A 26,855-nucleotide genomic window follows, 5' to 3' on the forward strand; every position below is an offset into this window, starting at 1 on the left:
ATAATATTATTGAAATTGCATATGTATATGCATTTAAATGTATTTTGACATACATACTACACAAGTGAAATCACTAAATGTTTTTTGATACATCTTTGGCAATAATCCTTTTTTCAACTATTTGATTTCTATCAAGCCAAACTACAATGACATTTTAATTAGATCACAAATGCTTGGTGAATATTTTGTACAATTCATACTATTGTGTGATGACATATTATGAAGTGTTAACTAGTATATATACAGCTTGATCTATATTAGTTTGCAGTGTTGCAAAGCAAACCAAAAAGTATGAAAACAGTGCAACAAATGTAACAATTAATTTTGTGAATGGGTACAATGTAACCTAAAAAAGTAGCACTTACCCAAAAGAGGATGAAGGGTTAAAGATTCAAATTGACCTGTAATGGACTGTAGATGCGCACAGAACAGGGAGCAGGTGTGCGCTAATTAATTTTTATGATCTCACCATTGACAGCTTAACAGATCCTCCTTAATCGCGCAGTTGAAAACTAATCGCCTTAATTGGCATATTCCCGACCCCTATTGCTTATTTATCAAGGCAATAATCCGGCTGGCAAATGAAGGTGTGTGTACTAGCACTCAGCTCTGGTCCACAGAGAAACGCCTCGTATATTGGTGCGTACATACGTGCGTCGAGCGTACGCGCATTTCATTGATAAATCAGGGCCATTATGTACATATTCCTTTTTTGAATAAATTAGCATGCTTTTTCTTTATTTTGTTTTTTAATAGTCTGACATTTGCTGAATAAGCTGTAGTTTTCCTTTAACATACTTCACTCATGTTGATTTGCTGCCACTATTCTACAGAACTCCTCTGTTCATTTGTAGTAGTGTTAAAGGTTTGTTCTCATTGTGCTGTGCTGCCTGATTTTAGCCATATTGTATACAAGCACACTTCCACTTGCCGTCAAAACAGGTTGTCAATTAGCTGTCCAGCTCAGTTGCATACTCGTTCTAACACACCTGATGGTGATGGAAGGAGGTCCATGTTGCCAAGCACAACATTAAGCCACATTTATTGACAAGCTCACAAGCGGGGTCAAGCACTCTTAGAAATGAACAGATATTCTGTTGTTGCTGGAGGTAAGTTTGCTCATTTACCTCCCTCGCGGTCTAATATATTATATGAATATTTCTTTGTATTGGACTCAAAACAGCTATTTTGTATTGAATCCAATACAAAATGATTTGAATTTCCAGCCGTTAAGTCCCGGCCACACCGACGCATTTACCAACTTCATCGGGAAACCCCCGTAGATCGAATCTGCACTTCTTGGCTGGAGATCGGAGGAGGCAGACGAGTCCCCAGGGTGACATCGATGTAACAAGGTAAGTGGGTTTTTATCCTGCATTTAGGTACCTCGAGTCTAATGAGTCAGGATTACCCCAAAAATTGACCCCAAGTCAGACTCAGGATTACCGCTGGGGGGATTAAATACTGGATTGTATGCATTATTTAAGTGTTTACACGAATAGTACTAGTATATAAAACTTCCAGGGACCAATCCACTTTGTGCCAAATACACTTTCTTTCTTTTGCAGCCTTTAACAGTGTTTATGCAGGTTTGAATGCAATTTTAGACCTTGGCCCAATAATAATTTACTTACTCACCTCAGCTTGGTAGTGGAAGCACATAAAGGTGGATTCCTCCTTTTACCAAATGAGGATCCTTCTTTGCCAGCGGCGTTTTTCAACTGATAGAACACAGTTCACGCACTTCTAGCGGGTTGGCATTGGCGCACAACAATGCGCATCAAACACCTGAGGTTTGGCGCACAACAAGGCGCATCACACACCTGAGTTTAAATAAGACACTTCTGCTGTTTTTAGCCTTTAAACAATTCATAGAAAGGAAATGCTTAAAAACAATTACAATTTACTTGTTAAATTGTAGGTCTGTTGGATCACCTAAGGTTAAAAGATCCTGGGAGATTGTAAAGGAGATCCCATTAAAACAAAAAACAAAAAAACTATAAACTACAAAATTTTAAAACAACTTTATTCAAAATAAACACATTTTCTAAAAGGTCACATTAAAATATAGAGACCACACAAAAAAATACACAAACACTCCAAAATAGTTCAAAAATGGCCCAAGAAATATTGCATTCAAAAAATACTTACCAAACCAATATGCAATTTGGACCTATCAAGGGTGTAAAAATGGATTAGAAAATATTTATGCAGAACAAACATTTAAAGGTGGTAATAAAGACATATTATTGCAATGAAACAATATAGCTACGAACACAATAACATAGCATTAACATTGACTTCTTAATTTCAAAACTGACATTGAAATATTCAAAGTTTAAAAAACAAAAGCAGCCATTGTGCTAAATGGTAAGCAAAGTATAAAATGTAGTAACATAGATTCGGAAAACACACCAAACAAGAGTCCTCCTCCTCAACTTCACAACTCCCTTTATATTTGCACATCTTTATGTGCACAGCTGCTACCAATTCACCTGTAATTGGGACGTGCACAGTCCATGAAATTTGGCTGTTTGTTTTTTTACAGTTGGACATTCCATAACCATTTATTGATATGATTTTTTACATTTGGACACAAGTGACCAGCTATCTATCTAACAAAATTGTATTCGCAATCCCTAATTAATGTACAGTGCTGCGTAATATGTTGGCGCTATATAAATCCTGTTTATTATTATTAATTAATAATAATAATAATAATAAAAACAAAATAGAGGAGGATGCATAATTGATAAAGTCATTTAATGAATGTGTGTGTTTAGTGTAATTTTAAACCTTTTTCTTTTTTACAGGTTATCCCACAATAAAAGCATGATTCCCACGCCTGCATTCATGTCATGAGCACAGCTGTGGGACTACTGACAGAGTGGGATCCCCAGGCATTAGGGGTTAAATGTGAACAAGGCTCCCCATTATTCTCCAGTGCTGAATGGATGAACAGGGGAAACCCTGATGACGGCTCAAGCATCATCAGGGATCCCCTTTGCTCAGCCAATCACGGAGCACTAAAGGTGAATGGGGAGCCTGGTCCTCAATTAACCCCTAGTTCCTGGGAATCCCACACAAGCTTAAATCAAGCTTAAATCTCCTACCATAGCGTTCCTTTTCGGTTTTGCTTGATAAATCTGGCTCATTGTCCTGTTGTAAGACCCATGACCTTTGGCTAAGACCCAGCTTTTTGACACTGGGCCCTACATTAGCAAACTAGAGCAATTCAAAAAAAGTGAATCTGACAGGGAAAACAAATAAACTGTATAAAAAAAAGATTAAATCTACCAAAAAAAATATACCAGACCTCCATGTCTTGTAAACGTATCTGGTTTACACATATATCAGTGCTCCTACAAGGCTTAATGTGCGTTACCGTCCAAAGAGCATTCTTCCTGAATTATTATGGCTTCCACAGGTGAGTTTTAGCAAAATCCAATATGGCTTGTTTATGTTTGTGTCAGCAGTAGGGTCCTCCTGGGTCTCCTACCATAGCGTCCCTTTTCATTCAGATGGTGACAGATAGTGTGAGCTGACACTGTTTTACCCTGTGCCTGCAGGTGAGCTTGAATTTGTTTGGGAGTTGATTGAGGTTCTTCATCCACCATTTGAACAATTCTTTATTGTAACTCATCATCAATCTTTCTTTTACGTCCACGTCCAGAAAGAGTACCTACGGTACCATGGGCTATAAACTTCTTTACAATGTTGCACACAGTGGACACAGGAACATTAAGATTTATGGAGATATCCTTGGGATTGACCAAGCTTTTTTATAATTTTGGTTGTCAAATCCTCAGACAATTCTTTGCTTTTCTTTATTTTCTCCATGCTCAAAGTGTTACACACAGACCTTCAAATCTGAGAGACCTAGAGCAGCTGGCAAAGGAAGAGTGGTCCAAAATTACAGTAGAGAGAAGTAAAAGACTCAGAAAGCGATTAACATCAGTTATTTATTCTAAAGGGTGTAGAACCAAGTATTAACCTGAGAGTCTCAATAATTTTGTCCAGGGCATTTTTGATGTTTTGTGTGGAATTTCTCAGATTTTTTTCCCTGTTCTTTTGTGTTCTTCTGGGGCCAATAAAAGAAATTTTGAGAAGTAATTTCTGACATATATATATATATATATATATATATCTTAAAAAGGGAAAAAAACCTAAAAGACAAGGGCATGCAAAGGTCCTCAGAATGAGGCAGGCACCAGCATGGGACATTGCTGGACAATGCAATGTGGGCCACCCCAGGATCTCACTGGTAAGGTGATAGATGACTAGAATAAACTAGGTATTACCATTCATTCCAATTGTGTGTGGGATCTATCCCTTTCCTACATTATATTTTTACCAGCTCCAGACATCAGAGGTCATATAAATTTGTTCTAATGGAGAACAATAGATTAGAAATAAGACAGTATGTGTATACATTTTTTAAAAAAAGTAGAATGGGGAAGGGAAGGTAGCCCTCACTGTAACATTTTTGGTGTTCCAGAGATAAAAAAAAGTCCTGCTAAGGTGTCCAGGTGAGTTTGAAAGTATTTAGTTGGCATATCTTTAAGAATACAGGTGAGTTTGTCATTAATCATAATCCAGTTAAGCTTTGGTTTAGGTACTGGTAACATGATGTTAGGGGATTTCCAGCCCTTCACCGGGACAATACATGTTGTTACTACTAAATAAGACACATTGTGGAACAACTTGCAGGAATATGTGGAGGACTGAAGCAATTAGATTGAAAACCTCTAACCAAAACCTCTGAGCAACCGGGCAGGACCACCAAATGTGTTCCATAGAGCCAACATTTCATTATGCCCTGAAGCAGAGAGAAGAAATACCTGGAAGATATCCTGCAATTCTATCAGGGACTGGATATCATTTGAGGTTACATGAATTTAACAGCAGACAATGATGATTGCTTGAACAATTATTTCTTAATGATAGCAAGTGATTTATTTTAGACATGGTGATGGGTGTGTTTCAAAGGTGCACAGAACCCCGATCTACTCTTTAGTGTAGAGAGTAGATTCTTTCCTTCCATGTACCCTCATTCCCAATTCTCCTCATTTCCATTCCCTTGGTATTTCATGTGGTCTGTTGGTCATCAGCTATATATAAATGATTTAGAGAAATGTGCAAAATAGAAAATTGCCATTTACACAATTGTTAAAATATAGGACTACTGTTATGGTTTCTGCCATATTCTACTTCTCCTGCTGGTGGTGCTGAATATCTGAGATACTATGAACTTCAGCAGATTTCCACCTTCAGCAGATGTGCACCTTCAGAAAGAATTCATTGTGCACAAACCTGGAAGTTCTCTATTTAGGGTTCTGCCTTTCCCTGATCCTGATTCTGTCACAAGGCCTTATGATTCTGACCTACCATCTGAGTTTGTTGGTACCTTTGTTTTCATATTTGTTTGTTTGTTGGTTAGTTGTTTTGGTGGTGTATGTTCACATGAATATATTTTCACAATTTTTACAATAAACTACAACTAAAATACAACACCCATCAGTGATCTCACATCAGTTTATGCAATTATTGATCTGTTTTACGGCAATTAGTGATCACCTGCCCCACTTTCCTAACAACTACATTTTAACAATTTAAAATTATGTAAATTAATTACAGATACAATTCATGACTTTAACACAGCAACTTTTTTTTATAAAAAGTGTCTAAATACCTTTTTTAACACTGCTGGGAGATGATCCCTCTGCACAAACAGACTCTATGCCAGACATGTTCCTTACTGGCTCAGTTTGGATTTTCCCTTGTTCATCAATAAGAATTTCAAGGTCTCCTTTCTGAAAAACTTGAGAACAAAATGTAATGTTGACAAGCCAATGCACATTCTTTTTAAATAGTGTAAGGACAAAAGGCATATAAATGCACTAAATGTTTACTTTTATTTGAACTTTGAAGATGGATACAAAGCTTAAAGTAATCAATATGATTACACATGTTAGAAGGACAAACATTTTTGGATGTCACTATGCTAAGCTCAGGTAAAATGTAAGGATACGGACATTTGTCTTCTTAAGATATAAATGGAAAGTCTATATAGAACCACCCACCAAAATAGAGGACTGTAAATTGGCATATATCACATTATCATTATATAAAAAAAAAATGTTTTATTACAAAACTTTTATTCACAGAACTCAGATAGATGTAAAGTAATGTAATGTAACTAGAATCAAAAAACTTTCAGGATAAAATCAACTAGGCACTCTTATTTTATTGTAAACATTTCATGGACACTTCTTTAGAAAAGTGATTTAAATATTGCACAGTCCTGCAAATCTTTGATAATTTGGCCCCCCAAAAAAACACATAATTTATTGTCATTCGTGCTTGAGGGGCTATCGTGCACCATCGATGATTCTGTACTAAGGTAGCTCCTATGGGTTTTCCCGCTCTCCTTCCCTTTTATTTAGTCAATGCCCCTGATTCATCAAACAAAATCGGATTATCGGTCGCGCATTCGTATTAGCGATCCGGAATCGCGCGCGCGATCGCGCTATTCAACAACCGGAAAAGCTCGCGCACGGAGCCGCGCTTATCCGACAGCTTTTTACTGGCGATCATGCGCGATCGCGGGTCGCGCGTATTATCGCGCTTCCCGCGATCGCGGATTTCAATGATGAATCAGGGGCAATGTCGGACAGTGTCGTCACAAAACAACACTGCTTCTTCTTGGGGGAAAGAGGGTAAAAAGCTATGTTTTAAGTAGATAATGTTATGAACCTGCAACCTACCTAACAGTGGGAAAACTATTGCCGCACAAAAAAAAAACAGGTTAACTTCTCCCAAACTTCATTCTTCTCACAGATGTTCATGATCCCATCCCTAGAGGATGATGCTAAGAGTTTCTGGTCCATACTCTCAATACAGATATCCAGAAAAAGGCTGTTTATGGGTATGTGGCCATGCTTGTCAGAGGATGTCCGGCAATGAGAATCATCAAATTCTGATCTGATTTCTCATTGGCAGTGACATTGCCAGGTTAAGAGGATCTTAAAATACCACAAAAATCAGAAGATGCAAAACAGCACTCTTCAATAGTCTTCAACTTTAGTTAGGTCATATCATTGGTAACATTGGTAAAAGACATCATTTCTTAGAAGTACCTTTTGACCTGTAAATGGCTTGTTCCCCAAGAATGGAAGAAAGTTGAGTAGTGAAAATAGGAGGAAGAGACCTCAAACCTGAACTCCCCTCCACTGATAGAAGGTTCAGCCATGAGATAAGCTCAGTCAAGCGAGCCATCTCTTCTTGAAACCATCATAGCCAACTTCCAGGCCAGTGCTGTCAGGAAATGAATAACATCCTTGCAGAATACCTTAAGATAGTGGAACCTCTTTGAAGGAAAGCTAGATTCCTTTAACTCTAAAGTGATAAGAGCTAATTTTGGGTTTCTCCCTCAGGACATAAAAACAGTGCCACAATAAGACACTGGGAGCAGTAACCTTCAGCAACAGGTCAAGAGACACAATATCATACAGGCTGTGCAGGGTGTTGTTTCAAAAGACCAAGAAGGAAGCCAGTTGCTACTGCCAACAATTATCAAAAATACCTCCTCTCCTACTTCCCAGGACACTAACAAATTATGTTGATGCTTTAGCCATTCATTTTTTTTCAAGTAAATGCACAGACGTGGATGACAATTTAAAAAGATTCATGGTTCCTTTCTACTGTTTCCAGAGATCACCACTAGTCTTTCCAATACAGGCCCCAGCTGTCCATCCAATAAATAGAAATTTTACTTCAGAACCATGCAATACAGGAAGTTTCCCCAGAAATATGAGTTCACAGTCTTTTACTAATTTATATAATGAGTCATAAGGAAGACTGGTGATCTGTTCTTGTTTTAATATTGATAAAAAAAACTAAAATCCTGCATTTACAGGCACCAAATGAAATTGAGTGTTATATGGAACACTCAATGCAAAGTATAGCTAGGGTTCTTTATCCAACAGGATTCTACATCTTGTTGATGTAGTTGATTTATTTTACAGTCTTTAGAGTAACAAAGTGAAATTAATAATATGGAGTTCCTAGCAGTATTGCAGACTTCTAAATCAGGGACAGCTGGGTGTCAGTTGCTATGAAATACATTTTCTATTTTAATATTTTATTTCATTAATACTAAAAAACAAAAAATACACAAATTCAATACAAATTAGGAAGAGAAACACAAAAACACATGTCTACATAATTACTCATCCTTCTAAGCTGCTAAAATAAAAAAAAATAAAAAAATCAATATACTTTCATGCTATAATACCTTTGCTTCATTAACTTCTATTAATAATTTGCTTTTAAATCTACCATGGACTCCAAGTCCATGTAAACACATCAATTCTATTTCTAAGTCTACTGGTGAGTCAGTCATTTATCATTATCCAATCAAGTTTCCCCTCCATTACACATATTGTATTACTGGTGGTTTGCAATGACTATTTGTGCTGCCAATAACATACATCTGACTAATTTTTTAACCTCCTGGGCACTTCATTTTTGCCTGGATTTATATGTCTAAAAGCGGTACATTGTTTTTCATGAAAATTTATTTTACAGTATAATAAAGTTTGAAACACAAAATCATGTCAAAATAATAAAATAAATTAATAAAAAAAAATTTAAAAAAAATTTAGAAAAATAAAATTTTTAATTTTTTTTTTAAAAGTACATAAATATTATACTTATACTTTTATATTGTACTGTAAAATTAATTTTCATGAAAGACAATGTACTGCTTTTAGACATATAAATTCACTGTATTGCATTCAATACAGGTATTTTGTATTGAATGCAATACAAAATAATTTTAAAGTCCTGCCACTCCCCCAACGCAATGGCATCACCAGGAACTTACTGGATGCAGTGGTCACCGGCCGGAGGATGCGAGAGGACGGGGATCGCAAAGAAAGATGCCGGCAGACCACGTAAGGCTCTATTTACTATTTTTCATTGTTTTAGCTCCCCCGAGTGTGGCTCGGGGTTACCGCTTTCAGCATCTTTTCTTACCACGAGCCACACTAGGGGTTACCGCTGGGGAGGTTAATTAGTTTGGGAACCCAATCCTCATTACAGCTAAATTATGCATTTTTTTCAGTCTAGATGTTAACTTAAATTTAGCTACTACCCAAATCAGATGATAGACATCCAGCCAAAAGCTTTGTACAATTGGGCATGTCCACCATTGTACCATAGTCTCTACTTCCTCACAATTTCTGAAGCATAAAAGCATTATATTGGCTTACCATTGATTAAGTCTAGCTGGGGCCAAATACCATCTCAAAAGTGTTTTATAATTTTGTTCTATCAATGAAGTGTTGAGTAAAATCTTCACTAAATCTTTTGCTACTTTCCACCATTCCTCCTAGTTCCAAGATACTCCCTCATGATTCCATATACATAAATTTGATTATAGGGAGATAAACCCAAAACCAGCTTGGATTGTACAAATGAATATGATTGTATATAGCGGTAGTATTCCATGTCTGGTATATCCTGGTCTCTAACCAGCGGTTCCCAGCTAATTGATCAAAAACCGTTCGATCAAAGGTTAGGTCCCCAATATAAAAGGTAAGGGAGTGGTTGCCTTCCCAATTTCCATATAATGTAGTTATGTGTTGGTTTAGCTGTCCCTCTTAGTAAACATATAACTTAAAAGTGAGTAGAAAAAGCCCATATACCATTTTGTTTTGCTATTTAATTGCAGTTGCTTTTTCTGTTTATTTTTACTTGCACTTTTTAATTTGTAGTGTATTATTGTTGTTACAACGTTGCACTAACATGATTGGAATATTATTATGGTTGTTTTGTCAATATGTGCCTGTTTATGTGATTTAATTCCGATCCGGCAATATTTTGCATCCCTTCCCCTGTTTTTTTTGTACCCTGTTTTTAAAATTTTAAATAAAGAATGTTTAAAAAAAATTGAGTAGAAAAAGGAGAGGGACTTCCAGCTTATGTTTCAAGTAATAAATTATATTCAAAAGGCAGTGTTCATATTATGGTATCATACATCAGTGCATTAATACATAGTGTCATATAATACATCAGTGCATTTGTATCTTACATTGTAAAACCATTCCCCATTGTATAGTCATGGGGTGGAAAATCACTGAGCTAGACAGATGAGTTCTCGTTTAGATTGCTTTTCATGTATGGTGGATAATTGTGAAGAAACATCTTGTTACGAATTTCGCCAAAAAGGCTTCCTCAAGGGTATGCAACAAACGAATTAAATGTGTTTATGAAAAAGAGTATGGATAGAAAATAGTTATGCACCATCCATAGTGTATTGTGAATAGTGAAATAGTATACAAAATATACAAATATAAATAACAGATTTAAAGATGCCATCATGTTAGGACAATCACATAAAGTATCTTGTGCAGTATATCATATAGTGTGCTGGTATATGAGAATTTTGAATAGTACAATGGAGCATTTTTTTAAAAAAGTAGCATAAAGTGATTGTGTGTTGTAACAAGGCATAGAGTGATATGGGATATCATGATGTTAGGTGAGTCATAGTGTAAAATGGTACTATAGGATAATTTTGAAAGGTATATAGTACAAAGGTAGAGTCTGTTGAGTGTAGTGGCATGACTATATATTAGGGATGAGTGGGAAGGTCTCTGAGAGTCACGCAAAAAACTTCCTCAAACTTACAATTGGTCCGCAAAATTTCAGTGAACAGATTTTGCGAATTTCATAAAAGTCAAAAGGCCAACCTTAAACATTAATAGCAAATATACATGTTATATACATGTTAGAACCATCAAATTTACTTGGTTTGTGTAGGAGAACAGTGGAAAAATACAAAAGTTCCCAAACACCTTGTGGTTTTCCAGAAAATGGCAGGTAAAGTGAAAGCAGGCAAATGGAATTTTTGCATGCTGAACAGCATACAGAAGGCAGCATAAACATTAGGACACTGAGAAAGGGTGGCGCTACGTGTGAACTGAACCCACTAGCAGCAGTCTCTGCCATCAAAACAGCAGGAGACCGCATTGCTAGATGGCATTATGACTTGGGTGACATGTGTTAGGAATGCCACCCATAAAGTTGTGGAGAAGTGGTGCAGTGAGATTAGGCAAAAGCATGGAGGACCAGAAACGCAACGTGGGTCAGCGAGAGCAGTAGCAGTGTGGGGCCTCTGGTCAGCTTTCGGCAGGGAGACTGCATTGCTAAGTGTCCTAGAGAGCTGGGGGTAGTTCATTGACAATGCCACCCACCCAGAAGTGTGTAATACAATTTTAGTGAATGGAGTACTGACAGGCGGCAGCAACAGCAGGAGGAGGAGGCAGTGACATGAGAAGCAGTGTGGACCGCATTAGTAACTGGCATCCAGAGCTGGGTGTAGTGCATCGGCAATGCCACCCACCCAGAAGTATATAATACAATTTTAGTAAATGGAGTACTGACAGGCGGCAGCAACAGCAGGAGGAGGAGGCGGTCGGCCTTGAGACGGAGCGTGGACCTCATTGGTAACTGGCATCTAGAGCTGGGTGTAGTGCATCATCATGGCCACCCCGAAATGTGTAAAAAAACTTATAGTGAATGAAGCACTGACAGGCGGCATCAGCAGCAGCAACAGAAGGAGGCGGTGGGCCCTGAGATGGAGCGTGGACAGCATTGGTAACTGGCATCTAGAGCTGGGTGTAGTGCATTGTCAATGCCGCCCAGAAGTGTGAAATAAGATTTAAGTGAATGGAGTACTGACAGACGGCAGCAACAGCAACAGGAGGAAGTGGTGGGCCCTGAGAAGGAGCAGGGACCGCATTGGTAACTGGCATCTAGAGCTGGGTGTAGTGCCTCGAAAATTCCACCCACTCAGAAGACTTTAATACAATTTAAGGTGATGGGCCCTGACACGGAGCGTAAACCGAATTGATAACTGGCATCTAGAGCTGGGTGTAGTGCATCATCAATGCCACATAGAAGTGTGTAATATAATTTAGGTGAATGGAATACTGACAGGGGGCAGCAACAGTAGCAGGAGGAGGCGCAGGGCCCTGAGATGGAGCCTGGACCGCATTGATAATTGACATCTAGAGCTGGGTGTAGTGCATCATCAATGCCGCCCAGAAGTGTGTAATACGATTTAAGTGAATGGAGTACGGACAGACGGCAGCAACAGCAGCAGGAGTAGGTGGTGGGCCCTGGGAAGGAGCAGGGACCGCATTGGTAACTGGCATCTAGAGCTGAGTGTAGTGCATCGACAATGACACCTACTCAGAATTGTGTAATACAATTTTAGTGAATGGAGTACTGACAGGAGGCAGCAACAGCAAGAGGAAGAGGCGGTGGGCCCTGATACAGAGTGTGGACCGCATTGGTACTTGGCAATTAGAGCTGGGTGTAGTGCATCGTTAATGCCACCCAGAAGTGTGTAATACAATTTAAGAGAATGGAGCACTGACAGGCGGCAGCCACAAAAGCAGGAGGAGGCCGTGAGCCTGTAAAGGAGCAGGGACCGCGCTCGTAACTGGCATCTAGACCTGGTTAATGTGCATCATCAATGCTACCCACGCAAAAGTGTGTAATACAATTATGGTGTATAGAATAGTGAAAGGCGGCATCAGCAGCAGCAGTAGGAGGTGGTGGGCTCTGAGACAGAGCTTAGACCACATTGGTAACTGGCATCTAGGGCTAGGGGTAGTGCATTGTCAATGCCACCCAGAAGTGTGTAATACAAAATTTTGTGAATGGAGTACTGACAGGCGGCATCAACAGAAGCAGGAGGAGGTGGTGGGCCCTGAGATGGAGCGTGGACAACATTGGTAACTGACATCTAGAACTGAGTGTAGTGCATTGTCAATGCCACCCAGAAGTGTGTAATACAAAATTTAGTGAATGGAGTACTGACAGGCGGCAGCAACAGCAGGAGGAGGAGGCGGTGGGCCCTGGGAAGACGCCTAGTGCGCTTGGGTAACTGGCATCTTGAGCAGGGTTTAGTGCATCGTCAATGCCACCCAGAAGTGTATAATACAATTTAAGAGAATAGAGTACTGACAGGCGGCAGCCACAGAAGCAGGAGGAGGCCATGAGCCCTGTAAAGAAGCGGGGACCGCTCTGGTAACTGGCATCTGGAGATGGGTGTAGTGCATCATCAATGCTACCCACGCAGAAGTGTGAAATACAATTTAAGAGAATAGAGCACTGACAGACGGCAGCCACAAAAGCAGGAGGAGGCTGTGAGCCTGTAAAGGAGAAGGGACCGCTCTCGTAACTGGCATCTAGAGCTGGTTAAAGTGCATTGTCAATGCTACCCACGCAGAAGTGTGTAATACAATTTTAGTGAATGTAATAGTGACAGCAGCAGCATGAGGAGGCGGTGGGCCCTGGGACAGAGCGTGGACCACATTGGTAACTGGCAATAAGAGCTGGGTGCAGTGATTGTCAATGCAACCCAGAAGTGTGTAATATAAAATTTAGTAAATAGAGTACATACAGGCAGCAGCAGCAGCAGCAGGAGTAGGCGGTGGGCCCTGAGACAAAGCGTTGACAGCATTGGTAACTGGAATCTAGAGCTGGGTGTAGTGCATCGTCAATGACACACAGAAATGTGTAATACAATTTTAGTGAATGGAATACTGACAGGCAGCAGCAACAGCAGAAGGAGGAGGTGGTGGGCCCTTAGATGGAGCGTAAATTTAGTGAATAGAGTACTGACAGGCAGCAGCAGCAGCAGGAGAAGCCAGTGGGCCCTGAGACAAAGCGTGGACCGCATTGGTACTTGGAATCAAGAGCTGGGTGTAGTGCATCATCAATGCCACACAGACGTGTGTAATACAATTTAAGTGAATGAAATACTGACAGGAAGCGGCAACAGCAGCAGGAGGATGCGGTAGGCCCTGAGACGTAGTGTAGACCGCATTGGTAACTAACATCTGAAGCTGGGTGTAGTGCATCGACAATGCCACCCACCCAGAAGTGAGTAATACAATTTTAGAAAATGGAGTACTGGCAGACATCAGCAACAGCAGGAGAAGGAGGCGGTGGGCCTTGAGAAGAAGCGTGGAACGCTTTGGTAACAGGCATTTAGAGCTGGGTGTAGTGCATCGTCAATTCCACCCAGAAGTGTGTAATACAATTTAAGGGAATGGAGTACTGACAGGCGGCAGCAACAGAAGCAGGAGGAGGCCGTGAGCCCTGTAAAGGAGCGGGGACCGCTCTGGTAACTGGCATCTAGAGCTGGGTGTAGTGTATCGTCAATTCTATCCACGCTGAAATGTGTAATACAATTTTAGGGAATGGAAAGGTGACAGATGGCAGCAGCAGGAGAACGAGGAGGCGGTGGGCCCTGGGACAGAGGATGGACCACATTGGTAACTGGCATCTAGAGCTGGGTTTAGTACATTGTCAATACCACCTAGAAGTGTATAATACAAAATTTAGTGAATAGAGTACTGCAAGGCAGCAGCAGCAGGAGCAGGGGGACGCGGTGGGGCCTGAGACAAAATGTGGACCGCATTGGTAACTGGCATCTAGAGCTGGGTGTAGTTAATCGTCAATGCCACCCACCCAGAAGTGTGTAATACAATTTTATTGAATGGAGCACTGACAGGGGGCAGCAGCAGGAGGAGGAGGTGGTGGGCCCTGAGACGGAGTGTGCACCGCACTGGTAACTGGTATTTAGAGCTAGGTGTAGTTCATCCACAATGCCACTCTCCCAGAAGTGTGTTATACAATTTTAGTGAATAGAGTACTTAAAGGCAGCAACAAAAGCAGAAGGAGGACGCGGTGGGCCCTTAGACGGATTGAGGACCGCATTGGTAACTGGCATCTAAAGCTGGGTGTAGTGCATCGTCAATGCCACCAAGAAGTGTGTAATACAATTTAAGTGAAAGGAGTACTGACAGGCGGCAGCAACAGCAGCAAGAGGAGGCAGTGGGCCCTGAGAAGGAGAATGGACCGTATTGGTAACTGGCATCTAGAGCTGGATGTAGGGCATCAACAATGCCACCCACCCAGAAGTGCGTAATACAATTTAAGTGAATGTAATACTGACAGGCGGCAGCAACAGCAGCAGGAGGAGGCAGTGGACCCTGAGACGGAGCGTGGACCGCATTGGTAATTGACATCTGGAGATGGGTGTAGTGCATCGTCAATGTGGCCCAAAAGTGTGTAATACCAATTAGGTGAATGGAGTACTGACAGGCGGCAGCAACAGCAGCAGGAGGAGGTGGTGGGCCCTGAGAAGGAGCAGGTACCGCACTGGTAACTGGCATCTAGAGCTGGGTGTAGTGCATCCACAATGCCACCCACCCAGAGGTGTGTAATACAATTTTAGTGAATGGAGTACTGACAGGCGACAGCAACAGCAGGAGGAGGAGGCGGTGGGCCCTGAGATGGAGTGTGGACCGCATTGGCAGTTAGAGCTGGGTATAGTGCATCGTCAATGCCACCCAGAAGAGTAAAATAGATTTTTAGTGAATAAATTACTAACAGGCGGCAGCAGCAGCAGGAGGAGGCGGTGGGCCCTCATTGGTAACTGGCATCTAGAGTTGGGTGTAGTGCATTGTCAATGCCACCCCGAGGTGTGTAATACACACATGTGGGCCCTGTAACAGAATGTGGACCACATTGTTAACTGATATCTAGAGCTGGGTGTGTAATACAATTGAAGTGAATAGAGTACTGATAGGCAGCAGCAGCAGAAGGAGGAGGCAGTAGGCCCTGAGAAGAAGCGGGGACTGCATTGGTAACTGGCATCTAGAGCTGGGTGTAGTGCATCGACAATGCTACCCACTAAGAAGTGTGTAATACAATTTAAGTGAATGGAGTACTGACAGGTGGCAGCAGCAGGAGGAGGCAGTAGGCCCAAAGAAGGAACAGGGACCGCATTGGTAGCTGGCATCTAGAGCTGGGTGCAGTGCTTTGTCAATGCTACGCCGAAGTGTGCAATACAATTTAGGTGAATAGAGTACTAACAGGTGGCAGCAACAGCAGCAGGAGGAGGTGGTGGGCCCTGAGACGGAGTGTGGACCACATTGGTAACTGACATCTAGAGCTGGGTGTAATGCATCGACAATATCACCCACCCAGAAGTGTGTAATACAATTTTAGTGAATGGAGTACCGTCAGGAGGCAGCAACAGCAGCAGGAGGAGGCATTGGGCCCTGAGTTGGAGCTTGAACCACATTGGTAACTGGCATCTAGAGCTGGGTGTAGTGCATCAACAATGCCACCCACCTAGTGAGTAATACAATTTTAGTAAATGGAGTACTGACAGGCGGCTAAAATATGGACAAAAATATCTGTATTTATTTTAAAGTAGCACAGAAATGTCACTGTACCAAACAGTCTTCTTTGGTGAATAAGAACAGGTATCAAACACTAAAATGTCTGTATTTATTTTAAAGTAGCACAGAAATTTCACTGTACAAAATAGTCCTCTTTGGTAAATAGGAAATGCAATTGATTTTATTTAGCTTTAGTGAATGAACAGTGTGAAAAAAGATGACTAACAGTGTCTTCACTAATACACAATATAGATCACACTAAATGTGCTGACAGCTGACAATTTAAAAAAAACTGATTAGCTATGCATGGCACTACAAGTAGCAGCAACCACAATTGTACCTTCAGTGCATGTGCAGTCTGTGAACAGCACCTAAGAGTGTAATACACACAATATAACTTGCACTAAATGTGCTGACTGCTAACAATTTCACAAAACTTACTAGCTAGTCCCTCATGTAAAAGTAAATGCCCTATAAAACACTGAACTTTGCAGCTAACGATGAACTTTGAGGCTCCTACATTATCCCTGTCACACTACACATCTCTCCCTGCATCTATCCTCTACACGGAACACAAGATGGAGTAACTAACCCCTCTCTCCTTCCTTGTATATGCATGCCTGTGCTCTGATCTCTCCTGATTGGCTGCTGGGCCTTGCTGTGCATCCTGGGAGCAAATGATTCGCTCCTAGCCGCAATTACGGCCACAATTTCTAGGCATTACTGCCCCCTACTTTTTCTTTTCGTTAGTTTAGCGAAAACACGACTTCATGGTGAATCGCAAGGCCGTTCTCGCTTACATGTTTGGTAAGCGAGAAAGGCTCGATTCGCCGTGAGATCGAATTTAAAAATCTCACTCACTCATCCCTACTATATATATATATATATATATATATATATATATATATATATATGAATGTAAAGAAGTTTACATATATATAATGCATGCATTATTGTTACCATCTTCCAAAATGAATACATGAAGTTGACTTACTCGTTTTAGGGGAATAGTTTGGATGCAATAGGTGAGTATGACATAAATGACGAGAGTGAAGGTATTACTGATGTAAGGCTTGTTGTCTGGGGAATATATAAATTGAATATTCTGTAACTCTTTTGAACATTATATGATATATTTAATTATATATACACATAATTATTGTTGAAAATAGTAGTTGTATTTACAGTTGGTGCCTAAAGTTAAGGGGAAGTAAAAACACTGGTGTTTTAGGTCTTTGGTATATAAAATACCTGTAGAAAGGGATGGGATTGTTTATGTTAAAATACATAATATAGTATAAAGTTAACTTACTCTCTAAAGAGTAAGTGCAAATGCTAAATTGTATTTAACCCCCCTAGCATTATAATTCTGTCAGTTTTTTGATGCAAAAAGTGATCCTATTTTTTTGCATAGAAATTTTATAAAAATGTTTATATTGTGGGCCTGTAATTCTTAGAAAAACCTCCCGGGTATAATAATTATATGTATTTATTATATTATAATCATAAATTATAATATAATACATAATTATAAATCATAATTATAAAAAAAAAGAAATAGACCACAACAATGTAATTTATCAAAAAAAATATTTTATCAAAAAATTCTCACTGAAATTTTCCAAACAAGCATGCAATATTATTGATAAATAATAATATGAATTAAATGCAGATTTTAGAAAAAAATATTTACATTTTTAGTAGACATGCCAGGTGTGGTAGATTTTGAAGCAGGGTGCTGCACAAAGTCCAACATCACAGGACAGTAGAACCTGGTTTCTTTGTGTTTCTTCCTTCCCAACATCAGTCTTTGAGCAGCAAACCACGCACATCCCTGTAGGTGCTGCCTTTTTCTGGGTTGGTGGCTCAGGGGTTAGCACTCCGGCCTTTGCAGCACTAGGTCCTAGGTTCGATTCCCAGCTAGGACATTATCTGCATGGAGTTTGCAGGTTCTCCCCGTGTCTGCGTGGGTTTCCTCCGGGTACTCCGGTTTCCTCCCACATCCCAAAAAACATGCAGTTAGGTTAATTGGCTTCTCCTAACAATCGACCTTAGACTACATTAATCACATATGACTATGGTAGAGAAATTAGATTGTGAGCTCCTTTGAGGGACAGTTAGTGACATGACTATGGACTTTGTACAGCGCTGCGTAATATGATGGCACTAAATAAATACTGTATAATAATAATAATAATGTATTCAATGAAGTGACGACTGGTGAGGCGTTCTGGGTTGACAAGGGTGGAAGCATGACATCCAGGTCTAATCATAGCCACTGATGGTGTTTGGTGGTTCTTGACTTTGGATTCGGAAACTTGCAAAATGAAGTCTGAATGATTCACAGGCCTCTGACAATTTGTTTTGTACAGAATGTAGGCATTCCATAGGCACTGCTCAACTAGATGCCTGAGGATTTTTTTGTATTACTTCCTTTGCTGTTTCCTCATCGCTGGGTAGAATGTCATGGCTTGGTGAGCTCTGTCGAAACTTTTGATGGTGTTGTTGTAGTTAATAACCTCCTGCAGCTTCATCATTTCTTTCCCGCATTTTGTGTGTACCAGAACAGTGGAGGCATCATGGACAGTAGTCATCAGGCACACATCTTTCTTGTCACGCCATCTCAGGGCCATCATCTTGCCTTTCTGCCAGGCAACAATTTCTTCAGCTTCCCTTTTGCAAACAGAGATGGCAGGTTGCGCCGGACGGTACCATAGGCATCTGTTCTGTGTTGCAGAAGGAACTCATAAAGCTCAGGAGAGGTGTAGAAATTGTCAGTTGTGACACAGTAGCCCTGACCTAGCAATGGCTCTATAGGAGATAGAACTAAAGATGTTGCCAATCCATAATGGCTGTATCTGGGGTTGAACTGTGTCCCTTTTCAAGTGTACAGTACTGTATTCCAGATGTAGCCAGATGAGGACTTGCACAGCATATACGTTTTCACGCCAAATCGTGCCCTCTTGAATGCAATGTACTGCAACTGCTGAGCCTCCCCTTGTAAGCTGTTAGACTTTCGTTCATTGCTGACATCTCTTTCTGGCACATAGGTTTGCTGAAAATTTTGTAGAATCATCTGAGACACTTCCAAAATTTTCTTCAGTTTTGGTGCAAGATGGGTAATCTCATCAAATTCTTCATTGTTTGCAAAGTTCAGGTACTTCAGTATGAGGGAAAAGCGGTATTCTGGCATGACTGTGCCAAAGAATGGAGTGGAAATCATTTTATTCTTGGATCAGTACCACTTCTGCACGGGTTTGTCCACAACTCCCTGCAGGATCACCAAGCCCAGAAACAGCCAAATGTCCTCCTTGGTCACAGGTTCCCACTTTCTGCTTTTTGCAAACCTCAGGTGTGGAGCACCTTTTTGTTGTCCAGCGTACCTGCATAAAACAAAATAAAAAAAGGTATTTTAGGATATGTTCTTATAGCGTGGTGAAGGTTGCAAGTAATATGTTAGCAAACACAGAGCAGCATATATATTTGCAAAAAAAAAATAGCAAAAAAATTCAAAAGGTTAGCAAACATAGAGCAGCATACATGTTGGCATAAAAAAAAATTAAAAAGTTAGCAAACACAGAGCAGCATACATGTTTGCATAAAAAAAAATTATAAAAGTTTGCAAACACAGAGCAGCACACATGTTGGCATAAAAAAAAATTAATATGTTTTTAAACACAAAGCAGCACACATGTTCCCAGAAAATTTTTTTTTAAAATTAACATTTTTAAAAATTTTCCAAAAGTTAGCAAACAGAGCTGCACACATGTTTGCATGAAAATAACTTTAACAAAAAATTTCAAAAAGTTAGCAAACACAGCATTCAGCCTCAATTTTGATCCCAGTAGCACCGGTGAATGGAAATCTTGGCGGTGCTGCCTGGTCCGAATCAAGGTCAATGGAGCACCATGTGCGCACAGCACTGACCTCAGGTCCAGAATCGTCGCTCACTTCACTTTTGCTGTCTGATGAAAAATTTCCTGGTGAATCACTATCGCTCGATTCCACAAGGGGCTTGAAACTGCTCTCGATGCTTTCAAATTCCTCCAAAACAGCGCTTGCGTCAGTGAGATGCCTTTTGGATGCCATGTGGTCTCCAGCAACCAGTAAGGGAACAATCAAGGTTAAAGACAAAGTGATGAAATGATACATTCAGGGAGTGATTTATAAGTCATCAAAAGGTCAGATCAAGGTCAGGGCTAATAGTGGGCAAAATGTAAATCAGGGCACTGGGCAATGATGCCTGGTGCACTAAAATATGTACTTGTACTTTTATTATGTGTTTTTTTGTGTTTTGTACTGTAAAAAAAAATTTAAAAGCAGATTACATAGTAATCTTTTTTTCAATAACTTCATCGCTCCACCAACGATGCTGCTCGCATTACCTGGAGGCTGAGAGCCTCACATCCTCCGGGTGATGCGAGCAGCTATAGTAAATTCTGGGAGTGATGCAAGCCGTAAATCGCCGCTGGCATCACCCCCAGAATTTACTATTGCTGCTCACATCATCAGTTATATAGGATTCACCGTGCAGAAATCCTGCATGGTGCATCACATCTAACTGATAATAGGCGCAGCTGCGTGGCTATGACCCGGGCGGCATTTAAAAGCAGATTACTTGGTAATCTGCTATTAAATTTCCTGCCCGTCCACGCCCCCCAGCATCACAGCGGGGTCGTCCGATCGCCGCTGGAGCGATGGGCACAGGTAAGGGGGGCTTCTAAAGTTACCATGAGTGTGACTCAAGGTTGCCTCTTTTTGCAAGTATTTTCCACCCCGAGTCACACTCGGGATTACCGCTAGGGAGGTTAAGGGAGTTCTTACCAAATCTCTTGGTGAGCAAAGTAACAGAGGATTATTATTATTATTATTACTAAACAGGATTAAATAGCGTCAACATATTACGCAGCTCTGTACAATAAATAGGGGTTGCAAATGACAGACAAATACAGACAGTGATACAGGAGGAGTGGACCCTGCCCCAAAGAGCTTACAATCTAGTAGGTGGGGGAATTTACACACAATAGGATGGGAGATATGTAGTGGTGGGAAGTAGTGATGGACAGAGGAAGATGGGTAGGCAAATTTGAAAAAACAGGTTTTGAGAGCTCTTTTAAATGAGCAGAAAGTAGGAGCAAGCCGAATAGGACAAGGAAGACCATTCCAGAGAGTTGGGGCAGCTCTAGAGAAATCTTGTATCCGTGCGTGTCATGTGGTTATAAGTGAGGAAGTCATTAGTAGGTAAATGGAGGAGTGGAGAGAGCAGCTGGGGGAGTACTTTTTTACCAGGTCAGAAATGTAAGTGGGACAATAACTGTGGAGGGTTTTGAAGGCAGAGCACAGAAGCTTGAATTTGATTCTAAGGTGAAATGGAAGCCATTGAAGAGATCTGCAAAGAGATGCAGCAGAAGAGGAGCGGTGGGAAGGATGGATGAGTCTGGCTGCAGCATTCATGATAGATTGTAGAGGAGAGAATCGGGTTAGTGGAATACCAGAGAGGAGGAGGTTACAATAGTTCAGACAAGAGATGATAAAAGCAAGTTTGGTAGTCTCTGGGGACAGGTAGGGGCGGATTTTGGAGATGTTGTGTAGGTGAAAGTGACATGACCTGGAAATGTTCTGAATATGGGGGATAAATGAGAGGGCAGAGTCAATGGTGACACCAAGACAACGTGCCTGTGGAGGAGGATGGATAACAATGTTGTTAACAGTTAGGAATATGTCAGGGGGAGATTTGGAATTTGAGGGGGGGATGATGATGAGTTCTGTTTTATCCAGGTTGAGCTTCAAAAATCGGTCAGACATCCATAATGATATGGCTGACAGGCAGCATGAGACCTTATCCAGGACTGAGGGAGACAGGTTAGGGGTTGACAGATAGATTTGAGTGTCATCAGCATACAGATGGTACTGTAAGCCAAAGGAGGATATGAGACTACCGAGAGAGGAGGTGTACAGAGAAAAGAGAACTGGTCCAAGGACTGACCTTTGGGGAACACCAACAGGGAGGTGAGTGGGAGAGGAGGAATTACCATTGAAAGAAACTTGAAAGGACCGGTCAGACAGATAGGAAGCAAACCAAGAAAGAGCAGTGTCACTGATACCAATGGAGCGCATGATTTGTATTAGAATGGGGTGATCAACAGTGTCAAAAGCAGAGGAAAGATCAAGGAGAAAGAGAAGGGAAAATTTGCCTTGAGACTTAGCTCTGATGAGGTCATTGGCCACTTTAGTGAGGGCTGTTTCAGTGGAATAGGCAGCTCTAAAACCAGACTGGAGAGGGTCAAGAAGAGAGTTGGTGCTCAGGTAATCAGTGAATCTTTTGTAGACAAGGCGTTCAAGAAGTTTGGAGACATTTGGGAGAAGAGATAGGACGGTAGTTAGAGGGTAGGGAGGGGTCCAGTGAGGGTTTTTTTAGGATAGGGAGAATTATGGCATGTTTGAAAGCTGAGGAGTATTTATCAGTAGAAAAGGAAAGTATGAATAGTTTGGTTAGGGCAGGGGCCAGGGTGGAGGAATGGGCACGGAGTAGATCAGAGGGAATTGGGTCAAGCAGACAGGTAGTAGATGGAGATGTTGTGAGAAGAAAAGAGACTTCGTCCACAGTAACAGGGCTGAGGGAGGTCAGTGATGATTTACAGGTGGAAGGGGTGGGTATGGTTGGAGTGGCTCGGTGAGCAGAGACATCATGTCTGATTTTGCCTATTTTATCTCAAAAGTAGGTGGCAATGTCTTGGGCAGAGAAGAATGTTGTGGGGGGAGTAGGTGTGGAGTTTAGGAGGAAGTCAGTAGTTGAGAAGAAGTTGCGTTGGTTGGAAGCTTAAGAGGAAATGACTGCGGAGAAATAATTTTGCTTGGTGACAGTGAGCTCTGTGTTAAAGCTTTGTAGTTTGGCTTTGTAGTCCATGAAGTCAGCGCTGAGGCCAGATTTTCTCCACTTGCGCTCAGCTTGCAGAGTTTTGAAAATGCCAGGTCTAAAGTGTATCCGGCTATGTGTGTGGGGCCATTGATGTTCTGAATGAGTCCAAATGAGGAGGTAATGGGGAGCAGTTTGGCTGAGGAGGAAAGGTTGGGCTTATCTATTGCAACATTAAAGTCACCAAGGATGAGGGTGGGCAGGTAATGGGAATGAATGTGTGGGAGCCAGGATGCAAAGTTATACATAAATTGTGATACTGGGCCAGGGGGGCAATAGACAACAGCAAAAATGAGGGGTAAGGGGCTAAAGAGAAGGAGAGAGTGGATTTCAAAAGAGGTGAAAGAGAGAGGGTAGGGTAGGAAGGACTCTGTATGTACAGTTAGGTGAGAGAAGGAGACCCACACCACCCCCTACTTTGTTGCCAGGTCTAGGGGTATTTGTAAAATGCAGGCCTCCATAGAAGAGAGCAGCAGCAGAGGTAGAGTCAGAGGAGAAAAGCCAAGTTTCAGTGAGAGCCTAGAAGGTTCAGAGATTTAGAAAGTAGAAGGTTGTGTATGGAGGTTAATTTATTGGGAACAGATCGGGCATTCCATAGACTTCCAGAGAGAGGGGGTAAGAATAAAGGAAACTGTGAGGTTGGGCTCTGTCGTAAAAGGGCTGTCAGAATGGGTAAGCCAGTCTAATAAAGGCAGGAGTTTTGCAATCCTGTGATGCCGAGCATGCGCGTGTATATTTCGTATATATTTATGATGGAAGTAATGATAATGTACAATTACAGGTATATCGCAAATATATCAAGAACAGCAATGTGCAAAAAAACAATATACTTATATATTCAGAATTGTAGTTCAATGTTGAAAATGACATATAACAAAGAGTAGTAATTGAAATTGTGTATAGGAGTTATATAGTTCTGTGTATATATGCGCGCAGAGCTACAAAATGCTATACATGGTTCACCTAAAATTATTGTGTTAGATCCTTATAAATAGGGAGTGTATGCAGATTTGTACAGTGTACCGCATGGTAGGTGTTGGTTACAAAGAATTATTCTTTATTCTATTATTCAGTAGTATATATACACAAGAGGAATATATGGTATTTGTTTAAGTATAAGAACTGCTGAATGCAAATAGGTGGAGAGAGTAGGTGGGTTGGTTTGCGGATTTATGATAGCTCTTGGACGTTTGTAAGCTTTTGAAGGTATAAGTGGGTACCATGTATATATCCAACCATATTTAAGTTGGGTATCAACATTGTTGGTGTGAATAATTACCATGCGTGAGTCCCTAAATTACAGGAATGGTTTAAATGTTTGCATGTTATTAGGGCCTGGAGGGCGTGTTGCATGAAGGATTGTGATCCATTTGAAGGAGCTTTTTGTAAAAATCTACACCTCTAGGATTGGAGGGCAAATGTTAAAGGGCAAAGAAGTGCAAAGAAGTTTAGTACTTTAGGGTTAAAATGATGTCTTGTTCCAATGTGGTAGCCTATGTGAGAGATAATTCTTCGATATTTATGGAGTGTATATGTTCGTATATTCTTTTCTTTAACCTCCTGAGCGTTACACTGAGGTCTAGATTTCTGTACCAAAAGTGATCCACTGTTTTTCATGAAATTTTTTTTTAAATTGTAGACCTGTAACTTACAGAAATATGTCCGAACAGGGGTTCTAGTAGATATTATGAATATAAAAAATGTTTGAAACACACAATCATTTAAAAAAAAAATTACTTTTAATAAAATTAAAGGAAAAACACAAAAATCAGCTTAAACATGACTACATAAACAAAGCTTGAAGCCATGGCAGGGGTCAGGCAGGCGGTGATGTCCAGGTCCAGGCAGAGATGTCAGAGTCCAAGCAGAGGTCAAAGCAGGCGGAGATGTCAGAGTCCAGGCAGAGGTCAGGGCAGGCGGCAGGCAGAGATGTCGGAGTCCAGGCAGAGGTCAAAGCAGGCAGCAAATGGTCAAAATTAGGCGAAGATCAGCAAAGGTAAGATAAGACACAGTGTTACACACTAGCCATCCAGGGAATAAGTGGCAATTTTTAAAACTTTGATTCTGTATTTATTGGGGTTTGTTTTGAATTATTTTGTATTTGATTGGATACGGGAGTTTGTATCCAATCCAATACAAAATAAGAAATTGAATTTCCAAGTTATTTACTTTTATTTTATTTATTTTTTTATTTTTTTTGTATTGGATTGGATACAGGAGTTTGTATTCAATCCAATATAAAATGAGCGTTTGAATTTACCAGTTATGTACTTTGTATTAATTTTATATTATTTTGTATTGGATTGGATACGCAAGTTTGTATCCAATCCAATACAAAATAAAAATTTGAATTTCCAAGTTATTTACTTTTTTTTTATTTTTTGTATTGGATTGGATACGGGAGTTTGTATTCAATCCAATACAAAATGACAGTTTGAATTTACCAATTACACACTTTGTATTTATTTGAATTATTTTGTATTGGATTCAATACAGGAGTTTGTATTGAATCCAATACAAAATGAATGAATGAGTTTCTATTTGAATTTCCCGCACTCGCGCCCACGTCATCATGCACGCAGGGAGGAGCCGTCCGTTTTTTTTTTCTCCCCCAGACGGCTTCTCGTTTCAGAGATCATCCGGCGCTGGAACGAGAAGGACGTCAGACGATCAGCGGGACCAGGTAAGAAGCCGGCCGGCATCTTGTGTCCTGCCGGCCGGGCGGCGGAACACAAGATGCCGGCCGGCGGAACACAAGATGCCAGCCGGCATCTTACCGGTCCCGCTGGCACCCGACGCTGGAGAGGGAGATCGACGGACGACGCTGGACGGAGGACGACGCTGGAATACGAAAACGACGCTGGATGAGCACAGGGGGACCAGGTAAGTATGGATGGGAAAAATCTCGGGGTTAACCATCCTTGCAATTTTTTTGTGCCCGAACGAAGGTCGGGCTTAACGGCAAGGTGGTTAATGTGCTATTCGTTTTGCCTATGTAAAATTGGTGACAATGACAACATTTACCATTAGTTTGAGTTCTCGTAGTGATCTCGTAGTCTTTAAAGTGGCTTGAAACCAAATGTTTGTTTAATGATTGAGATTTAGGGTAAGTAATTTGGGGTTTTGTGCTTATGAGTTTTCTGATGTTCGGGTCTGTTAGGAGTACATTCCAGTTTTTTTAACATTATGTTGTGGACTGTGCTGTGATGTTGATTGTAGGTGGTAATGATCCTGGTGATGGGGGGAGATAGGTTTGTTGTAGCTCTGTCTTTGAAGAGAAGATTTTCTCTGTGGTGTTGATGAGCTCTTTGATATGGTTTCTTTAATAATTTTTTTCGAGTACCCCCCTAATAGGAGTCTTTCTTGTAATTTGTTTGCTTCTACTTTGAAGTCCTCCTCAGTTCTGCAATTTCTTCTCAATCTGAGGTATTGACTATATGGGATGCTGTGAATGAGAACTTTTGGAAGCGCAGAGAATGTAGGTATCATGGGGTATTTGATTGATAATAAGTTCAAGGGGCACTATTTATTTTTAGTGATTTCAAGAATGTGAGGACTTCTATTGTTATAGGATTGTCCATAATTTTTCTGTGTTCAATTTTTAATTGTGGCAACTGAATAGTATGAAAAAGCAAACATTCTATCTGTAGTCTAAGATCTAAATG

At 40.7% G+C, this 26,855-nt stretch overlaps 1 protein-coding gene across 5 annotated transcripts in view; it reads right to left on the reverse strand.

The window, feature by feature from the left end:
- Positions 1-26,855, reverse strand: part of MSANTD3 (Myb/SANT DNA binding domain containing 3) — a 160,805-nt gene that overhangs the window by 47,956 nt on the left and 85,994 nt on the right. For 4 of the 5 annotated variants that reach the window (XM_072412010.1, XM_072412011.1, XM_072412014.1 and 1 more), the window contains exon 4: positions 5,693-5,821. The exons of the other annotated variant lie outside the window; for it this stretch is intronic. In XM_072412010.1, the coding sequence (XP_072268111.1) occupies positions 5,693-5,821 (129 nt within the window). The remainder of the gene's footprint in view (positions 1-5,692; positions 5,822-26,855) is intronic. 5 annotated transcript variants of the gene reach the window in all.

This window comes from Pyxicephalus adspersus, chromosome 5 (genome assembly GCF_032062135.1).
Source record: "Pyxicephalus adspersus chromosome 5, UCB_Pads_2.0, whole genome shotgun sequence".
NCBI lineage: Eukaryota > Metazoa > Chordata > Amphibia > Anura > Pyxicephalidae > Pyxicephalus > Pyxicephalus adspersus.